Here is a 21,826-nt window from a genome sequence, read left to right on the forward strand (position 1 = left end):
TAGCATTTCCTTGCTTAGTTAAGGATAACATTAGCATTTCCTTGCTTTGTTAAGGATAACATTAGGATTTCCTTACTAAGGATAGCCAACACTGTGATGGGTCAAAAAAAAAAAACTCATGATGTATCAGGACATGAGACACACCTGCACGTGGTTCTTCAGTAACCGCTCAAACATCTCCTGGCCAGTCTTGCGGTGAGCCTCCATGCACATCAGGTACTCCTTCAGAAAGCAGAAAAGGGGCGGAGCGATTAAACGCAGGCGGGGACCCGCAGGGAGGCGACAGGCCTGCTTTTTAACGAGCCGGGGCCCTGGCCTGCGTGCAGCGTGAGCCCAGGAACACCCACCTCCGGTCCACTGAGGGAAACATCCTCCATTTAATTCTTTCCATTTCATTTAATTGGCGCGACAAACAATGATTTTCGCGCTGATCTCTATTCTGGTTTTTTTTGTGTTTTGTTTTCCGGGGGGCGATTCACGCGTCATCATTAGCAGGGCCCAACCGGTTTGTTTTAGTCTCGTTTGCCTTGCTTTGCTTTGCCTTGCTTTGCTTTGTCTTGTTTTCCTTTTTAGCCAGCGCTGCATTAGTCAGGGAGGAGACCCCACCGGCTACGGGGCCCGCGATAAAAGCCCCGTCTCCGAACGCGATGGTGTTTTTTTTTCGGCGCGGCGTAATTAAGTTTGGCCGCGACATCGCGGCGGAGCGCGGTGGCTTCGGGCGCGGGGCCAGCGCGGGCGTCCCGCTGATATATGAAGCTGACTGGCGTTTACCCCGCCAGGGGGCCGGGCTCCGCGGGTCATTAAGCCAATCATCGCAGTGGTGTCCCTCTCTCTCTCTCGGAGCGCGTCGGCCGTAAAAACAAAAAAAAAAAAAGAAAAAAAAAACCGTTACCCGGGAAACGCTTTCCCGCCACCGCGGGCAACGGGCGCGCGCCTAGCGGAGGCGCCACGGCGACCGAACCGACCACGAGAAAGGCGGGAAAAACCGCGTTCCCGGTGCGGTCGAAACGGCCGGCAAGTCACATGATCACCCCGAGGGTTGCCTGCAAGTCGCGGTCATACTCCCGGAATCTGCCGGAAACGGAACTGAATTCCGACAAGGAATTTTGCGATTTCCCCGCTCGAGGGCCCCCATGGAAATATCTCAAAACCAGCCCCCTCCCCACCCCCCCACCCCCCCACCCCCATCCCTGCACAATTACAAGTTTTTTTGAGGGCCCCTCTCAGTCAGGGCCTTTGAAATCGTCCTCAAATCGTTCCCTACTTAAGGGTATGAAGGGTACCCTCTGGCACTCAGTACCACAACCAAAATCTACCGCCAAACTTATACGTATAAAGTGTGTGTGTATATATATATATATACGCACACACGCACACGCACATATACTCCTCGTAAAATGAGTACATATAGATACATGCATATATGAACAAAATATGCGATCGAGTGACCAAATACATGAAATGTACAGCACGAGGAGTGTATTTACACACACACACACAGATAGGTAGGTGGATATTAGCACAACCCACACGGTACGCGGGGCCTCGATGGAAACGGCTGCTAGGCGCTGATTAAAAACGGAGCTGTGTTTCCGCTCTTCCAGCGTCTCGCTGCTTGCGCATCGGCGTTCTCCGGTGTTTTATGGAGAAATAAAGCCCTTAATATCGTTCTCGGAGAGCCCCGCTCGGCTGTGCAGCCAGCAAACGAACACTAAATCCTTTATTAAATTGCGCTCTCCTCCCAGGAAAGCACTTGCATCACCGTTCCGAGAAGTTCTACGAAATACCGACTGCAGGCGTAATTATAACACTTAAATAAAGACATTGTTATGAATTCCAACAAAAAAAAAAAAAAAGGGGGGGGGGGGGAATTGCGTGCAGGCTGCAGTGGAGAAAAGACGGTGTGTGTAAATCACATGTACGTGCGCAGACGAATGGGCTAGCACATAGTGAATAATAAAAAATAAAAAAACTTTACATTTTCCCCCCTCTCATAATCCCGATCCCTTATTAAGAAAAGCATAACTAATACACAGTATCAATTACCATGTTCATTAAATAAGAACTCCATTGGTTCTATAGGCATTTTGCATTAAATATACAACTTAGCATCCCCTCTGCAATTAACATCATGCTAATTTACATTTTAATTGCTTCCCAACAAAACACTACCTTTGTTGATAATGCAACATAATGTCAACTTCATTGTGCGCTGTTGGTGAATGTGTAATGAACTTAACTTGATCATTAGTGATGTTAATTATCTTTCTAATACGAAGATAAAGATATGATTATGCAAATGGTACGGTCGTTTCCAGACTAAATCCCTTTAAGGTTGGTGCCGAAGCACTTTCCAGGGAAACTTCAGAGGGACACAACGCATCTGTCTCGCACTACAGACAACCAACACGTAACAGATGCCTTGTCACAAGCTCACTAATGGGACATTTATTCATTAAAAAAACACAACTTTGATAACTGTCAGAGGCGATATTCCAGCAGTAGACAGCGCTGACGATGAACGGGACTCCAAAAAAACCTAAATCTGTCAAATTCCTGCAGCAAAGCTGTTCAGCTGATTTCAGTCTTGGTTTTTGTAACAACCAAGAAGAAGTTGAAAATCCAAAAATCCAATGGATGACCTTTGGTAGTATAAACGTAAATAAGAAAGCTCAGGAAAAACATACAACAAAATAATTCCTGTTAAATTCCATCATCTCTCTGTTACATGCCCCCTATTATGATCAGTGTACTATACAAAAACACAGTACCAACAGAAATCATTCCTAAATGTCCCACTGTTAACAATCTTCTACTCTGCTAATGGTCGCAACTGCAATTTCAGTCAAACTATCAACTCAACTTTAAATAAAAAAACAAACGAATAGATAAATTGCAAATGACATATACCAGGTGAAATCAATAATTTATAAGGATCTTTGGGAATAGGAAAAATAATCAAAGACAAAAGTAACAAATATAACAACCCATCTGCATATTTCACTGATAAAACTGCATTTAATAACATAATCATGTTTATGTAACCTTTTTTTAGCTGTGCTAAATAATGCCATTTCTTTCCAATTGGCGCTAACGGCATTAGAAAAAATAATTCAACGGAACAAATAAGCAATTTCATTTCAGAGAGAGAAACTTGAAACAAACACATTTAAAATCACGTTCAAACATTTTTTTTTTTTTTTTTTTTTTTACTTTGTTCGCGCAATACGAGGGCAACTTCTAAAATCAAATCTGAAGACAAAAAAAACCAAAAACTATTATATTCTGCTGCCGCATTTGGGAGAAGAACAATTTATCAAAGTTGCTGATAGGCTGTCAGGGCTTGATATGATAAAGAATAACACAAAATGAATAATGTTTTCATCAGATTGAGTCTCCGCATAATTACCGCCCCCCGTTCGTTCGTCGGCGCGCGAATAGACAGCAGTCGCAGAAACACCAATTTCATGCCCTCGTGCCTGAATAATATCGCGGCGCTTCCGTTTCCAGATGGCGAGCTTTTTCCACAGGAGGAACTAATGATGTGGGCACGTTTAAAGAGGGAAAAAAACAACAATAACAGAGTCTTTAACCTTCAACAGCAAACTGTATGTTCTACAGAATGTTCCCTGGGAAAAATTAACAAATATCAATTACATTGCTCACTGAGGTGTAATCGGCTGTAATAATCAAAATTAATTTAAAAAATAATTAAACAGACCCCAGGGCAAGTCGCCCCCCCACTTGGTGGTGTGGCACCAGGGGTGCACTCCGGGCGGGGGGTACACCTGTGAGCGGATTCTCGCGCTGCTAATAGCGCGGCATGTCGAAGGGGACTCAAACTCGCAACCGCCTGTCTGTCACAAACGACGAGCGCCGTGACACAGCCACTCAGAGACGGCCAATCAGAAGAGGTGTTTTTTCCTGTGCGTGTGGGGTACACGTTCACTTTCCCAAACACAGAGTGGAAAGAATTGGTTTTTGGTTTTTTTTTTGCTTGATTGAAAAGGTGTCATTAATGATATATGGGCCCATGTTTTCCACCAAATGGCAGGCCCAAAAAAACAGAGGATGGATTGCAGTCTGAGTATTTGCACACATTGTCTACTACAACCACACACTCACAGCCATACAGCACACACAACACATACCGTCTGCAATGAAATGAACAACGTTAAAACAACTGCATGCACATGAACTTGCACACACACTGACATACACGCACGCACACACAGACACACACGCACACAGGCACACACATACGCACACACATGCACAGGCACACACGCTCACACAAATATACATACATAAATAGAATAGTAATGGCACATACAGTAAAGTGTGGTGCTGCAGTAAAGTTTTGTGCTGCAGTAAAGCAGTGTGCTACAGTAAAGTGTGGTGCTGCAGTAAAGTGTTGTGCTGCAGTAAAGCAGTGTGCTGCAGTAAAGTGTTGTGCTGCAGTAAAGCAAGGTGTTTTACCTCGATGGTGCAGCTCGTGGTCTTCCCCAGTTTCCTGCGTGCGGTGCGCATGGCACTGCTGAGGACAGTGGTCTTCTTCTGGTGGGAGGTGGCCAGCTTCTTCTTCTGAGAGTCTGAGGGAGAAACAACCCAAGCGCTGATCACTACACAGTAACCCAACTGAGAATATTCTGTTCCAGAACTTTTAAAAACCTGCCTTTCCTCCTCAGTCTGGAACGGTGCAAATGTGCCTCACCACACACCGCTATTCTGCTTTCAGAATAGAGTTTGCCTTTCAGCAGAGTCAGAGACTGCTTCACACCCAGTGGGGCACTTCCCACTGAGGACTAGACTCAAACCCGCAACTGTAAGGCCCAACCTGTGGCTGGTCAATGAGGACCTGTTCGGCTGTGACTGACGAATGAGAAGCTTCCAGGGTACGGAAGGGAATGTGGCTGACCAATGAGGGTCTGCTAGGCTGGGACTGACCAATGAGAAGCTGCCAGTCGATGGAAGAGAATGTGGCTGACCAATGAGGGCCGGTTAGGTTGTTACTGACCAATGAAAAGCTGCCAGGCCTTGAGCGCCGTCTCCTCCAGCAGCGGGCTGACGTCAGCGAGGCTCACCGGACCCTCGCGAGCGCCGGGCTTCGCCGAGACCTCCATCTTGTGGCTCTCCTCCAGCTCGCGCCTCCGCTCCACCATCAGCCGGCTCCACGTGCTCTCCACCAGGGCCCTCAGCTCCGCCTCCACTGCCGCCAAAAACGCCACACCCGATTCAGACAGGCTCAACACCGGATTCAGACAGGCTCAACACCGGATTCAGACAGGCTCAACACCGGATTCAGACAGGCTCAACACCCAATTCAGACAGGCTCAACACCTGATTCAGACAGGCTCAACACCCGATTCAGACAGGCTCAACACCCGATTCAGACAGGCTCAACACCTGATTCAGACAGGCTCAACACCCGATTCAGACAGGCTCAACACCCGATTCAGACAGGCTCAACACCCATTCAGACAGGCTCAACACCGATTCAGACAGGCTCACACCCGATTCAGACAGGCTCAACACCCGATTCAGACAGGCTCAACACCCGATTCAGACAGGCTCAACACCCGATTCAGACAGGCTCGACACCCGATTCAGACAGGCTCGACACCCGATTCAGACAGGCTCGACACCCGATTCAGACAGACTCAACACCTGATTCAGACAGGCTCAACATCCGATTCCGACAGACAGGTGCCCCGCCCGATTCAGACAGGTATCGAACAATTATTACAATACACGACTTTACACGTATTACCATTTTATTCTATGTTTATGGTCTTTATTTAATCTAGACTTTTATTGTACAATGTGCACCATGTAAGAAAAGAGCTCCACAACCAATTATTATTCTATTATTATAGTTCTAATTATTAGTCCTTCCTTTAAACAGTACAGATCCTGGCAGATTACCCACTTAATTCTAAAAGGAACCTCTACCTATTTTCACAAATATTGAAAACAAAAACATATTTTTTAATTTAATTTGTACGTTTTGGCCAGTACCATGAAAATGGCCAGGGATCTGCAGGTGTTTTTAATAGAGTTAACCCATCTCAAATACATATTTGATCCTGGCCTGACACACAGCTATTTTATGAATATAGGGAAACTGCACCCAGAAATCATAATTCTGTCCTCAGATTTAAGTAGTGCGAGACACATGGCATACAGCTGAAAAACAAGATTTTTTTTTTTTTTACAGTACTTTTCTTTCAGTTAATCATATTTAAAATGTTAACAGTAAGAGATAAAGAACAATATAAACTGAGAAAATTATCCAAAAGATTAGTGGAACATCCAAAAATTATTGCTCTCATAATAAAAGCCTGGGGGTGCAGTTAGAAAGTTATACGACGATACTAAAAACAATTCTACAGTAGCACGGCGAAAGACTGTACGTATATATTAAGAATAATATTTTTCTTCTTAATGATGCTTTCAGGCTCTGAACTTTGTGCCAGTAGAACTACCTACGTTCCGCGTACCGACGCGTTTGGAATGACGCTAGGGCTATTGCTAAGACCAGCGCACGACACGGTTCATTCGCCCAGAGTTGCGTGGACTGGCGAGCGTGTGAAAGGGATTAAATGCTAAATGCTTTGGTTGTGAGGGAAGTTCTGCATTACGTTGGAATTGCCCTGGGTTTTCAGTTTGCTGAGTGAGACCAGCTCAACTGGAACATAAGAGGTCACTTCGCAGAGAGAATTTAAAGGGGGGAATTCCCCTTAAAAAAACATTATTTTACACGTTGGTCCTAACCTCTAGAATAATTTATCTGACCTCACATATTAAGCTTTAGTCTTTTAGTTCACAACAAAGAAAATGTACAGAGCCCTGCCGCAAACAATGATGTCACCAGGGTATAACTCCTCCCCTTTCATTGGAGGGGATGGATTTAGAAAATTGAGTGGAGGCTGCAATTCAGATGAGACTAAAACAAGACTCCGAACATTCAATAATGTCTCAAATACTGTGATAGCCACTTTAGAAAAATATTTTTAAAAACATACTTTTGTCACATTACTGAATGTTTTCCAGTTCTAAAGACTTAAATGGTCTCAAAAGGGGAGGAGTTACAACAGTGTTCTGAAAACACAGACTAAAGATTTGATTTTGACATACTAAATGCAGGTCACATCAATTATTCAGAGGGTCAGATAGAAAGTTTTTTTTGGTGGGGGGGGGGTTCCCCTTTAGCCACCCCAGGCCCCGCCCCCAACACAGCGCTGGCAGACGCCGCTCACCCTCGGCAGAATTGGGGACCTCGATTGGTGCACTCGGCTGGCTGTTCTTGTGCGGCAGGAGGTGAGACCAGATTTTCCTCGCCTGCTTTTTGTGCGTCTCGCACCCAAAGCCTTCTGGGTAACTGGGGGAACATGCGAAACGACAAAAGCGTCAAAAGGATCCGAGCTGCAGCTGTTCTCTTAAAAGCACATAGTTTCCAGTGAGTACACTTATCAATCCAATTCTCATTTAACACAAACAATGTAGAAAAGTTCAATCAGCCTTAGAAAATGAACCAAAGTAAACGGCTTTTTAAAAATGAGATATAAGGTGAATGGTGCATGTCATGGACTTTAGCACAGGCACACTGAGTCAAACACAAACACACACAGACACACAGAAACCTACTATAGGACAAGAAATAAACCATTAAAATGTTATTATTTGCTTAATTTTATTAATTGACTTGAAAAACTAAATTGGAAAGTGTATTTCTCAAACCTTTAACCTCAGTGCCCCAGGATACGTTACATTACATGACGTTTTTAGGCATTGAGCAGAGGTGCGGGTCTTAATGTACAACACATCTACACAGGTGGGCGTTTCATAGCAGCCCTTCAGGTGAAGTGCGTTCGCTCAGGGCTCCTACCTGCCGGATCTGAGGATGAGGAGGCAGTGGAGGAGACAGGTGAGGAAGTTCACGTTGCCGTTGTACGTGGCCATGAGGACGTCCCACTGCTGCTGCAGAACGCTCAGCGTCCGCACCACAGCCTGAAGCTCCGCCCCCGTCTGCCGCCGGCGCGACAGGAAGTAGAGCACGGCCCGGTTGGCGCTGTTGTACAGAACGCTCACCGTCTTCTCCCGCTGCGACGGGCCCTTCTCCAGCACCTGGGGATGAACAATCAACCAATCAACCAAGCAATCAATCCACTGCAAACATCCAATTAATCAATCAACCAATCAATCAATCAATCAATCAATCCACTGCCATCAATCAACCACTCAACCAATCAATCAACCAATCCACTGCCAATCAATTAATCAATCAACCAATCAACCAATCACCAACCAATCCACTGCCATCAACCAAGCAATCAACCAATCCACTGCGAACACCCAATCAATCAATAAACCAATCAATCAATCAACCAATCCACTGCCATCAATCAACCAATGAACCAATCAATCAACCAATCCACTGCCAATCAATCAATCAATCAAGCAACCAATCAACTAATCAACCAATCACCAACCAATCCACTGCCATCAACCAAGTAATCAACCAATCCACTGCCAAAAATCAATCAATCAACCAATCAACCAATCCACTGCCATCAACCAACCAATCAACCAATCAATCAACCAATCCACTGCCAATCAATCAATCAATCAAGCAACCAATCAACTAATCAACCAATCACCAACCAATCCACTGCCATCAACCAACCAATAAGTCGAGGGCACTGTAACACTCTCCGCCAATTAAGGAAACTTATCCCAGAGCGCATTCTCCTCCGCGGTGTGAGCAGCTAGCATCTCACGCTTTCCCTAACAGATGCCGTTATGTCGTTGCAACAACCAAAGCAATAACCCAATGCAATGTTAACACACACTGCGGTATAACAGCTAAGAAAGCAAAGAAAGAGAGAGTTGCAGGTAGAAATGCTATATGATCGATGAGGTGGTGCTATTGTACCATGGAGAGAGGCAGCTCTGAAACGTCAGGAAATATGCAGCTGCACTGCTGGCTAAAGTGTAAAGTAAATCTCGATAAGGCTGATTGGTTGGCAAATAATAATGTAATCTAATGACATATGTCTAAGCAGAGATTCAAAGGTTCAAGATTCTGTTAAATTAATTCTGTTAATCAATGTTTAAAAGCATTTTATGTTGTGTGTGTGTGTGTGTGTGTGTTTTTCAGGGCACGTACCACAACAATCTGCTCTGCGATGAACACCAGAATCTTCTCTGGCTCAGTTAAGAACATTCCCTCGTAGAGCTTCTCCACGAGCTTCTTGCTGAAGAAAGCGACATTATCCACCAGCGTGACTGTCTTCCCGACTGGCCTGTCACCGGCTGGGACCTCTGCACAAACAGCCAAGAAACGCACAACTTTACCCGCTATACTTACTCAGTTATACCAGCTCACTGTGTAACAAACGCACAGACTTTACCCGCTATACTCACTCAGTTATACCAGCTCACTGTGTAACAAACGCACAGACTTTACCTGCTATACTCACTCATTTATACGGCTCACTGTGTAACAAACGCACAGACTTTACCTGCTATACTCACTCATTTATACGGCTCACTGTGTAACAAATGCACAGACTTTACCCGCTATACTCACTCAGTTATACCAGCTCACTGTGTAACAAATGCACAGACTTTACCCGCTACACTTACTCATTTATACGGCTCACTGTGTAACAAATGCACAGACTTTACTTGCTGAGAATGGTACAGGTTTATACAGGTGTGAGAGTGTTACAGGTGTGTGCAGGTGTGAGAATGGTACAGGTGTGTGCAGGTGTGAGAGTGTTACAGGTGTGTGCAGGTGTGAGAATGGTACAGGTGTACACAGATGTGAGAATGGTTCAGGTGTATGTACAGTAGTAAAGCTAGAGTGAGAATGGTATAGGTGTGTGCAGGTGTGAGAATGGTACAGGTGTATGTAGTAATGCTGGTGTGAGAGGGTGCAGTACCGTCTCTGGCCACATGGGTGGCCTGGCCTTCCTCCTGGCAGGTCATGTGCACAATCTCCATCAGGAACTCCAGCACCTCCGTCTGGAAGGTCTGCTTCTGCTCCTGCGTGGCCGTTTCCGGAGAAAACTGGAAAGCCAAAACACACGTGCGCACACACGTACGCACACACGCGCGCACACACACACACACACACACACAGAAACGGTCCTCTTATTGTCGGTAATTGATCATGGGAATTGTGCTGAAGTGGTGCTGAAGCCTGGAGAGGTGGAGACCTGGCGGCTCACAGGCAGTGCTGCAATGACAGACTCACGGCACACACACAACAATGAGCCGTCACTGCAGAACCTCATAACTGAGGAAACAGTGCCACCTCCTGGACAAAACACTGCACAACACAACACAGCCCTCAACTGAAAAGACTCCACTGTACCACAGTGGATTGCCAACTGCCTTTCTTTTCCTATGGAAAGTAATACTCTGACAGGTACATCTATTCATGTGTGAGTTAATACCCATATATATATATGATTTATTATTATTTATATTGATTTGGCTCTGTACTCGACAATTTTAGATTTGTAATCAAACAATTCTCATGCGAGTAAAGTGCAGATTCTCAGCTTTTATTGAAGGGTATTTTTCATACATTTTGGTTTCACCATTTACAGCACTTATATATATATATGTACACACAAGATTTATATATGTGTTCATGATAGAGCGAGAGAGTGCGCGGGAGAGCGAGAGAGAGAAAGAGAGAAAGAGAGAGCAAGAGAGAGCAAGAGAGAAAGGAGTATGTGTTCAGTTAGACACGTAGAGCAAGCGCTTTTAGGGAAGTGGCGTGTAAAGCTGAAGTTAAGGTACATTCCCTGGGCGAGAGAGGGCAAGAGAGAGAAGGAGAATGAGAGAGAGCAAAAGAGAAAGAGAATGAAAGAGATGGTTCTGTTTGTCCCTCAGGTGTGGGAGTTCCCCCCGTCCTGAGAAAGTGTGCGTGAGATCTGCGCGGGTTTGGCGGGAGGGGAGGGGAGGGGAGGCGCACGCTCACCTCCAGGAGGAGCACGAAGGGGTGCAGCTTGTTTTTGGCCGCGACGTTGATCAGGCTGTCCATGAGCAAGATGCGCATGAAGTCACACACCTGCTTCCGGGCGGGGTGGGGCGCCGGGGGGGGCGGGACCTCCGCTGAGTCTGCGCCGTTTTGGGAAGAGGGTTCTGTGGCGGTCTGGGGCAGAGGCGGGGGAGGGGGGGGTGTCAGTCAGCACGTTCCCATGGCAACAGCAGACCCCCTGAACTGGATCCAAATGACTGAGGACGTGTCCAACCCGACCAGTTTTTTAAAGCATGTAAGTCATTTGAAAGTAATATGATGTAGCTATTTTAGGCCGTGTAATATGCAGAAAGCAGCCAGGTTAAATATTCTGACAAATCATTTTTGCTGCTGTCACTATTTGGGGGAAAAATGCTGGTAAGTGCACTACCCCTGACTCACCTGGTGGGGGTTGGGGGGCGGAAACACGGTGGCTGCCAGCACATTCAGGAAGTCCGGGGAACTCCAGAGGGGGTCCCGCGGGTGCAGACTGTGCACCAAACAGAAAAACTGCATGACGCTGCCTGGGAACTGCATTTCCCATGAGCCCTCACTTCCGGCTGAGGGCTGCGCGATCGCGCCCGTAACGGACCAAAAAGAGAGAGAATTTACATTTGAGCGAGTTAAGTCCAAAAATGTAACAAAATGTTTCATAAGGTTTAGTGTTTATTTGTTTGGAAAAATTCTGCATCTAGTGTGACATACACACTGTGTACCATCTCCATATTAGATTTATTTATACTGCACAGCAAGTCAGTGTCAGTTAAAACAGACCCCAATTTGACCCAAAACCGACCAGAAGGGTAAACGTTCCCCCGGTGATGGTTTTGTTCCCTGACCTTGCTGAGGATGACCTTGACCAGTTCTAACAGGACCTGGGCTGCATCCGAGCAGAGCTGTAGCCCTGGTCCATCGTTACTGCAGTCGATCACCTCCTGCAGCAGCCCATCGAGATCCGCCTGGGGGGGGGCAAGGGGGTGAGGAAGGGAGGGGGGTGGGGGGCAAGAAAGGAGAGGAGGAGACCCCCCGTGTCTTACTGCTAGACTCTCAGAAGAGAGGGTTCCAAAAGGTTCCTCTGTGTCGCTGAAGGAACCAAATCTAGCTCAAGGGTTCTTTCTTGGCCAAAATCTGGGACCCTTTCCAAACCTATAGTACCATGAATTCCTGTCATTTCAACTAATGTAATTGCAAAATACATTTTTGCAATTGTATTTTACAAAGTCCATGAATGAACTTGCATACATACAATCATTTACATTATACTTTCAAGCAAATATAGCAGATCTAGGACTTATAAAAGTACAATTACTTTTGTAAGACATTAGTCTGAGGATCATCAGTAGTGGTTTAGTCGTGACAACCACTAGCCTGTACCATGTAGGAGGGATCTGAAGAGAGATTCAGAAGTGGTTCTGATTGATTCCAAACCGCCACACACACACGCATACGCACACACATGGGCTTGCACAAGCGCACACACACACACACACGCATACGCACACACATGGGCTTGCACAAGCACACACACACGCATACGCACACACATGGGCTTGCACAAGCGTGCACACACACACACACACCTTACCTGGCCTGTGACAGTTTTATAGCAGTTCTTCTGCAGGAGCAGGGCCGCTAGCAGCATGTAGATCTCGGGCGTGGCCACATGGCTGACCAGGAGCCTCTGCAGCACCTCAAACCCGGGACACGGGCAGCTCGAGCTCTCAGGCGACCAACACGGAGTCTTTAAGTTATCTGCAATAAGACCAGAGTCACGTGACCAACACGGAGTCTTTAAGTTATCTGCAATAAGACCAGAGTCACGTGACCAACACTGGATCTTTAAGTTATCTGCAATAAGACCAGAGTCACGTGACCAACACTGGATCTTTAAGTTATCTGCAATAAGACCAGAGTCACGTGACCAACACGGAGTCTTCAAGCCATCTGCAATAAGACCAGAGTCACGTGACCAACACTGGATCTTTAAGTTATCTGCAATAAGACCAGAGTCACATGACCAACACTGGATCTTTAAGTTATCTGCAATAAGACCAGAGTCACGTGACCAACACGGAGTCTTCAAGCCATCTGCAATAAGACCAGAATCACGGACAACACGAGTCTCTCAAACCAAACTGGGAGTAGACCAGAGTCACATGACCAACACGGAGTCTTCAAGCCATCTGCAATAAGACCAGAGTCACGTGACCAACACGGAGTCTTTAAGTTATCTGCAATAAGACCAGAGTCACGTGACCAACACTGGATCTTTAAGTTTTCTGCAATAAGACCAGAGTCACATGACCAACACTGGATCTTTAAGTTATCTGCAATAAGACCAGAGTCATGTGACCAACACCGAGTCTTTACGTTATCTACAATAAGGCCAGAGTAAGTCAGCCGGTCAGGACTCGAACCCGGAGCCTCCTTCGTGCGAGGTAACGCGTGCTAACCGCAGTATACCCAAAATGCTTTGGGAGAGACGAGTCCGGCACACTTACCCATTACGGCCGAGGGCTCTTCAGCCATGTTCTCCACCAGGGCGCCGGGGGACACGCCATCTCTGAAGCGAGCCAAAATGGCGGGGTAGGACAGGAGGTGGGTCAGCAGCCTGAGCGCCAGCTTGACCGTGCTGGAGTGCAGGTGGCTCTGAGTGAAGAGCAGGAACCAGTCCGGCCCCAGAGCCAAGAACACCTCCTCCTGGCTCCTGCAGGACACCGACCGGCACAGCAAACACAGCAGTGAGCTCAGACACCATCATCATCACCACAGACACCGTCATCATCACCACAGACACCATCATCATCACCAATCACCACCACAGACACCATCATCATCACCAATCATCACCACAGACACCATCATCACAAATCATCACCACAGACACCATCATCATCACCAATCACCACCACAGACACCATCATCATCACCAATCATCACCACAGACACCATCATCATCACCACATCATCACCACAGACACCGTCATTATCACCACAGACACCATCATCATCACCAATCACCACCACAGACACCATCATCATCACCAATCATCACCACAGACACCATCATCACAAATCATCACCACAGACACCATCATCATCACCAATCATCACCACAGACACCATCATCATCACCACAGACACCATCATCACAAATCATCACCACAGACACCATCATCATCACCAATCATCACCACAGACACCATCATCATCACCACAGACACCATCATCACAAATCATCACCACAGACACCATCATCATCACCAATCACCACCACAGACACCATCATCATCACCAATCATCCCCACAGACACCATCATCACCATCACAGACACCATCATCACAAATCATCACCACAGACACCATCATCATCACCACAGACACCATCATCATCACCAATCATCACCACAGACACCATCATCAGAGCAGGTCATCATCATCATCATCATCATCATCATATGGGTCAAGACCCGCTCGCCATGTGTATCATAAAGGTCATTCAAGTGGTAATCTCAGTTATTTCAAAACTATTCTCATTAAATCATCAATGTGCACAGTGAAGAAGTGGGGGGGAAACACAAAACAGAAACAGAACTTATGTCCTCGGTTGACCACCATCTGCACTGACAGGGAGATGGCAGTTAAAGACAGGAGATGGCAGTTAAAGATGGGAGATGGCAGTTAAAGACAGGAGATAGCAGTTAAAGACAGGAGATAACAGTAAAGACGGGAGATGACAGTTAAAGATGGGAGATGACAGTTAAAGACAGGAGATGGCAGTTAAAGACAGGAGATGACAGTTAAAGATGGGAGATGACAGTTAAAGATGGGAGATGACAGTTAAAGACAGGAGATGGCAGTTAAAGATGGGAGATGACAGTTAAAGACAGGAGATGGCAGTTAAAGACAGGAGATGGCAGTTAAAGACGGGAGATGGCAGTTAAAGACGGGAGATGACAGTTAAAAAATGGGCAAAGCAGGAGACACTCACTTCTGAGGCAGCGAGCTGTCGGGTCCGATCAGGCAGAACAGCATCTCCAGCAACTGGTTCCGGATCCAGACGCTCCTCGCAGGTGTTTGGCTCAGGGCTGCAAAAGTCAGGTCCAATAAAACGTCTGCGTTAGAGTGCGCAGGCTGGAGCGCAGGAACGCTGAGGAATTACTCATCAGGGGAACGTGGAATATCAGCCTAATTAGGACAGCGATAACCAAGTTTCTCAATGAAGAGAACAAAGTTTCTCAATGAAGGGCACAATTTTCTCTGTTTTAAAGTGTGAAAAGCGTTTAAATATTTTCTATTGCCTGAGTTTTGTGAAAAGGAAATTCCTGAAAGTTTATACTGCCTGGACTATAGTTCTCACCTTGGAAAGAGACATCAAAGATGATGCCGGAGAAAATGCTGTTCTCATTCAGGGAAGGAGGCAGCAGTGTGTAAACCAGGAACAGCCCGAGCCTGCAGGGATAATGCACACACACACACGCATGCACACGCACGCACACGCACGCACACGCACGCACACGCACACACACACACACAGTGCAGCTTTTTAAATGCCTGCCTGCCAACAGTTTACAAACTACACTCACTCACTACTTGAGTTATAAAAACATAAATACAAAAGACTCAAACCAACTGCACTGTGATTCGTCCAATGTACTTTTGTACAATGAAGTTTAGCCTTTTTGTATGTATGACATCTTTAACTCATTTCAGTCACCGCCAATCACATGATGTCATAAAAGAAACACTGCAGAAAATTCAATTGGGCTAAAGTGCAGGTAAGATTGAATCCAGACCTAATTAAGGTATTACACCCAATCCAAGCAGCCTTGCTACCTGCAGATGTCCTTTGTGTTGAAGAAGCCATGGAGCAGCTGTCTGAGGATGGAGGAGATGAGGCGGGTTTTATGGCACGTCAGAGTGGGCTCGTTCAGCAGAAAGAGCAGCTTTGTCGTCACACCAAGGCCGTGCAAGACCTCCGCGTTCCGCCCGTCACGACTGGAGGGAAGGAGAGCACCAATCACAGCAGAGTGAGGGGGAGAGAGCACCAATCACAGCAGAGTGAGGGGGAGAGAGCACCAATCACAGCAGTGTGAAGGGGAAGAGAGCACCAATCACAGCAGAGTGAGGGGGAGAGAGCACCAATCACAGCAGTGTGAAGGGGAAGAGAGGACCAATCACAGCAGAGTGAGGGGAAGAGAGCGCCAATTACAGCAGAGTGAATTAAACAGAGCACCAATCACATCAGAGTGAAGGGAAGAGAGCACCAATCACAGCAGAGACCTGAGAACATTAAAATGAATCCAAACAGCAGCTAGCCTGAAACGCAGGTAATATAAGAAGTGGTCAGTCCAATCAGTTAGAAGCAGGGTTGCAGGTTGCAGGGTAAGGCAGTAGCGTGATGATTTGTACAGCACATTGGGTTCAGCCATAAGACGTACCTCGATGATTTCAGAATGTCAGCAAAATGGTTTAAAACCAGCAGGTTGAGGTTATCGGGAGCGTTCTGCCACACCTGGAAGAAAAAACGGAACGGCTCCTCAGTGACACACACAAATCTGGATTAAGGCATTTGGGCGTTTGTGATATCCCTACCCCGGCCAATCAGAAAGCTCACCTCCAAGTCACAGAGAATGTCCCGGAAGGCACTGAGGTTCTGCACGTAGACGGAACCGCTCCCCAGCTCCATGGTTCCCACGATGGCCAGGATGAGCTGGAATGTTCTGTGGCTGATCAGCTGGGACTTCGTCTTCAGGAGGAAGGCTAGCAACTGCACAGAGGAAATTACCCATCAACCCCCACGCAGCTAAACACCCAGCACAGCTATAACCCTGGAGCACCCGTGACCAAGCTGACTACGGCTCAAACTGAACTCTGAATCTGTATCTCCCTGTATCATCACCACAATCATAAAAAGAATAATCCCAGTACATGGCAAAGTGCTGTTACTGATCGGCGTGTTGGAGGTGCTGGCATTCAGCAGCACTAGTAATAATCCTCACAGGCATCTACATAATGGAACCTCATTAGCATGTAGCTACAGTGCAATCAAAGTCTGCTTGTGCCTGAGCTGGCCACCAGGGGGAACCTGCACAGTTAAAGCGGTGATAGGCAATCTCCAGTAACGTTAAGTTATAGGGTAAGGGTTAGGGTTAGGGCTCAGGTTAGGGTTAGTGCAGCAGTGTCTCAAGGTAGCGATACCTTATAACCGTCGCTCCTGTTTATCTTTTGCTCCACGCTGTGGTAAGGGTAAGGGTAAGGGTTAGGGTAGGGGTAAGGGTTAGGGTTAGGGTAAGGGTTAGGGGTTAGGCAAGGTAAGGGTTAGGGTTAGTGTTAGTGTTAGTGCAGCAGTGTCGCAGGGTGGCGATACCTTATACCCGTCGGTCCTGCTCATCTCCCGCTCCACCCTGGGGCTGGTGCTCAGCACCGACAGCAGAACCTTGGCGGCGGCGTACAGCGAGCTGTCGTCCGTCGCCATGGCCACCAGGCTGAGGACGACCGCGGGCCCGCCGATGTACAGGAAGCTGTCGGCGGCGCTGCTGGACACGAACGTCCTGACCCCTGAGAGACGCCACGGACGAAGACACGAGAGAGACGCAGTGCGCGTTAGCCCTGCGGCTAGGCAAAGACCTGGGTTTGAGGCGTCCTGGACACGTACAGTATTTGTTCGCTGATGATGCCTAGATAATGTCGACTTGGGTTTGTTAACAAAAAGAGCAAATCCGACATTTGAAGACAACACGACACCAAGTCTTGTTTTTGGTTTTAAAAGACTGAAATGTGAGATATTATTGTACTCGCAAACTGTGCTTACTATTTGGGCATGCCTGTGCAGTAACGTGCTTGTCATTAATATTTCAGTGAATCATTTTTTAATATGGAGTGCACAGCATTCACAGCTGTTGTGCAATGAGGAGCACCAACAGACCTTTCTATTTTTAATCTAGCCCTCAGGTCACTGAAACAAAAAAAACATGCCAGTACTGAGAGCCACACTAATACAAATAATCATTAGCCTAGGCAGGACTGGTCATTGTAGCACTAAATATTCTCTTTTTGCAAAGTACAGTAAGACAAGTCAGGGGTTGACATAAGTACGCATCCATGCAAAAAATATGAAAACGTGCAGCAATTTTGTCATAATGGAACAAACGTGTACCTATTTTTAGGTACGCACTTTGTTGGAACATAAAAGTGCCTCGCACTGTAATCTCTTCGCCATGAACGCTACAGTGCTTGCACACCACTTACGTCAACCTCTGCCCATAATCTTCAGCGACTCATTTATACAGCTGGATATTTACTGGTAAAACTGAGCCCAATACCTAATACCCGGCTCAAGCAAATTACTGGCCGAGTCTTGCCATGATCTGAACCCATAATCCTCAGATCAAGAGGTCAAGCTCCAAGCCTTACGCAGCACATGTTTCAGAGTCTGACGTAGACGATAAAATATGCAGGCGTGACGGAAACATCCGGAACTCCTCACGACGCACGGCTGCGCGGCATTACCGAAACGGCCCACCAGGGCGGCGCCGATGGTGCGAGAGGTCCCGCTGAGGTGCTGGGCCACGTTTCGGACCAGGAACACCGGGGTGCAGTTATCCCGCGAAGTGATTCCCATCTGAAAGAGAAACCAGGAAACGGGAGTCACTGTGTTAAGCTGTGTTAAGGAATCCCCCACCTGTCTGAAACAAGAGAATGAACATGGCCTAGGGTCGTTTCATAAGGAAATAAAACCCAGAGTAACAGTTTGTTTGAGTGTATCACACAGTTATGTATTGTGTGTGTATATAAGCGCAAATATTTATGACATTTCAGTATGGTGCTGTGAGTCTAACGAAACACATTCACTGGGGTTCTTTTTCAACACTTATGTTGCCGAGAACAGTTCATACTGAAATCTAACATCTAAAAATACATGATCACAATACAATGCAATATAATAAGCTCTTATATAGCGCTCTTCATGCGTACATCCCAGGGCGCTTTACAAAAATAAAAAATAAAAAATAGAAATTAATAAATAAATAACCTAAGAAGTCAAAACTAAGAGGAATAGGCACATGAGAACAAGTAAGCTTAAGTAAGTAAGATTGTGGTACGGTAAACTCAACATTTTCAAGAAAAAGTTAAAAATCATAAAAGTTTCATTCTGACCACACATATACTATCTCAGCAAAATCCATAGTTGTATTTCACTTTTTTGGTAAAAAAAAAAAACAAAAAAACACAGAGGAATGTCCAACCTCTTTGGCAATGAGGCGGCAGTCCACCTCGTTGTACTGGTCTCGGATCTCGGATACCGTGGTTACGGTGGACACGGCAGGATTGATCCCAAACGAAATCCTTTCCTCCGGGATGATTCTGATAGGGGACGCGACGCTGCTGGCACCATCGGCTGAAACGTCCATCAGAAACACAGCATTAAACAAATTATTAAAGAACAGCCATAACACTGAAAGGGGGCGTGGTTTCCCTTTCAGATTCAGTGAGGCAGGTGGAGAGACGCACCTGGCAGAGACACAGACAGGTAGTTCCCCAGGTACTTGGTGCCCTGGCTGTACATGACCTCCACGGACTCCGAGGTCACGGCCTCCTCCCACAGGTACGCGGGCCCCACCCGCCAGATCAGAGACGCCTGCCGTTTCCACAGCGACGGCGTGCCGATGATCCCACACACGTCGACGACTGCAGTGGGATCCATGGAGACGCACTGCCCGGGAAAGGGCTGGATGTACTTCATCTGTCAGACGGGAGAAGGACACAGCCAGTACTGTGAACATACATGCCAATCAAGCATTCTCCTTTTCTCCCCGATTTGAAATATCCAATCATTTTTTATCATCAGCTTGTTATATTGGTCTTGGGATTTTTCTAATAATAAATGGCAATTAGATAAATAGTCGGTTAAAACAGTTAAAACAATCTTTCTGCCTAAGCCCAATGCAGCCATACTAAGCTAGGTAGAGCACAGCTTGCAAGCACAACAGCACTGTATCTAGCAACCCTGCTATATAACAAATAGACTAGACAACTTAAAACTAGTGGCGGTTATGAAATATCTACTAACTATGTATCACATCTGATTTCCAAATATGGGGAATTCAGCCAACTAACCCCAGTGGATGCAAGAGAGACTGCTAGGATTAACTAGCTCACTATATAGCAATATTGCTACCTCACCATAGCAACAGTCTGCCACTCCACTAGTATCCCAATACTACCACAGCTACTACTTTCAGTTCTGCACCTCAAGTACCCCAGAGCATGTTTATCACGAAACGACCCAAACAAAACGAACTTAGAAGTGCCTGGTTTGTCCAAACAGACACTCCGATCCTGTATTTTCTTCCCCAGAAAGGAGCATCAGACACACTGAACGTGGATCAGCCAACCTTTGCGGAGCCGAACATCTTGCCGTTCAGGTAGGCGGTGACGAGGCAGCTCTTCTTGATGTCCTTGGCGAGGGTGACGGTGAGGTGGTGCCACTGGTCGGGCACGAGGTGCTTGGCACATTTGAACGGGACCGCAGACGGAAGGGTGGTGGGCGTGGGCACTTCTGGCTCCATCGCATCTAATGCCAGAAAACCACATCAGACCGTACAGAGGCCTCAGTACTCAGTGTTTAGGCGGGGGGGGGGGAGGTGTAGGGAGGTGACGTGAGAAAAAAAAGTTAATATAATAAAGATGGGGATTTTATGTTGTGGTTAGGATATGCAGATCAGTAGTGTGAAATATTTTCCCCTTTGAAGTCACCAGAAATGATACTTTCACTGCTGTTCTTTAAAAAAAAAAATCATACAAATTTAACTTTATACGGGGGTGGGGGGGGGAAATCCCACAGTTCACAGGGTCTATTTATTGCCCATGGCAAACGCGGCCTTTTTGTTTCTCACACATAATCACCGATTGTTTTCAGTGATAAGCAAACGGTATGAGGAAGCCACATGAAGAGACACGAACCTCATAAAGAGATCTGAATCTCTATTCAGTTACGAAACGACAGGTTAAACTAAGAGTTGGGAAAGTGAGAAGAGTGAGCGCCCCCTGGGGGAGTACCGAGGAACTGATAGGCCTCCTCCTCGGTGCTGATGACCAGGCAGCCGTCGGGGGCGGTGACGCAGATGGACAGACAGACGAACTGCTGCTCGGCACGGGACATGTGGCGCACCACGGTCAGCAGCCGGATCGGGTGCGAGTCGCAGGCCGAGCTGAACCGGCTGATCAGGAACCAGCAGGAGAAGGACAGGCCAGCCGAGGGGGGGAAGCCACGGCAGTCTGGGGAGCGGTGAGGGGAAGAGGGAGAAACATTACTGGAGCATTACTATCACAATACTCTTATTACACACAGAACTCATATTACATACATTACTCACATCACTATTATTACTCACATTACTCATATTAATAACTTTACTCACATTACTCTCATTACACACAGTACTCATATTACATACATTACTATTATTACTTACATTACTCATATTACATACATTTAATCCAATTACACCCATCACTCACTTTACTCTTATTACACACATCACTCATGTTACTCACATTGCACATCATAAACTTATTTTTTTAAGTCACGCGACCCTTCTTGATAAGCAAAGCTACTGTAAGATCAGTAAAAATGCAACATGCTGCAAAGCCGAATGGAAGCCCTTACCACAGCCAACGCCTCCGGTAGAGATGGAGTCCGCACCGACCCCCTTCACTGTGGCTAACGAGGGAAGGAAGAGACACCTACAACACAAAGGCGGTGTGAAGCCAGAAGTGAAGGTCAAT

At 46.5% G+C, this 21,826-nt stretch overlaps 1 protein-coding gene across 6 annotated transcripts in view; it reads right to left on the bottom strand.

Annotated features, from left to right (window-relative positions):
- The window catches only part of wdfy4 (WDFY family member 4), a 95,779-nt gene that overhangs the window by 16,553 nt on the left and 57,400 nt on the right, over positions 1-21,826 (bottom strand). For 4 of the 6 annotated variants that reach the window (XM_064318401.1, XM_064318400.1, XM_064318402.1 and 1 more), the window contains exons 17-41: positions 21,708-21,784; positions 21,098-21,316; positions 20,434-20,612; positions 19,550-19,781; positions 19,285-19,436; positions 18,548-18,659; positions 17,406-17,596; positions 16,653-16,805; positions 16,477-16,550; positions 16,319-16,354; positions 15,872-16,033; positions 15,396-15,487; positions 15,027-15,123; positions 13,537-13,742; positions 12,621-12,787; positions 11,875-11,994; positions 11,438-11,602; positions 10,997-11,170; positions 9,948-10,074; positions 9,170-9,324; positions 7,889-8,127; positions 7,260-7,381; positions 5,018-5,209; positions 4,480-4,592; positions 145-222 (exon numbers count right to left, since the gene is read on the bottom strand). In XM_064318401.1, the coding sequence (XP_064174471.1) occupies positions 145-222; positions 4,480-4,592; positions 5,018-5,209; positions 7,260-7,381; positions 7,889-8,127; positions 9,170-9,324; positions 9,948-10,074; positions 10,997-11,170; positions 11,438-11,602; positions 11,875-11,994; positions 12,621-12,787; positions 13,537-13,742; positions 15,027-15,123; positions 15,396-15,487; positions 15,872-16,033; positions 16,319-16,354; positions 16,477-16,550; positions 16,653-16,805; positions 17,406-17,596; positions 18,548-18,659; positions 19,285-19,436; positions 19,550-19,781; positions 20,434-20,612; positions 21,098-21,316; positions 21,708-21,784 (3,634 nt within the window). The remainder of the gene's footprint in view (positions 1-144; positions 223-4,479; positions 4,593-5,017; positions 5,210-7,259; positions 7,382-7,888; positions 8,128-9,169; positions 9,325-9,947; positions 10,075-10,996; positions 11,171-11,437; positions 11,603-11,874; positions 11,995-12,620; positions 12,788-13,536; positions 13,743-15,026; positions 15,124-15,395; positions 15,488-15,871; positions 16,034-16,318; positions 16,355-16,476; positions 16,551-16,652; positions 16,806-17,405; positions 17,597-18,547; positions 18,660-19,284; positions 19,437-19,549; positions 19,782-20,433; positions 20,613-21,097; positions 21,317-21,707; positions 21,785-21,826) is intronic. The other 2 variants (XM_064318404.1, XM_064318403.1) reach the window with 1 other exon arrangement.

Source organism: Anguilla rostrata, chromosome 18 (assembly GCF_018555375.3).
Source record: "Anguilla rostrata isolate EN2019 chromosome 18, ASM1855537v3, whole genome shotgun sequence".
Classification (NCBI taxonomy): Eukaryota; Metazoa; Chordata; class Actinopteri; order Anguilliformes; family Anguillidae; genus Anguilla; species Anguilla rostrata.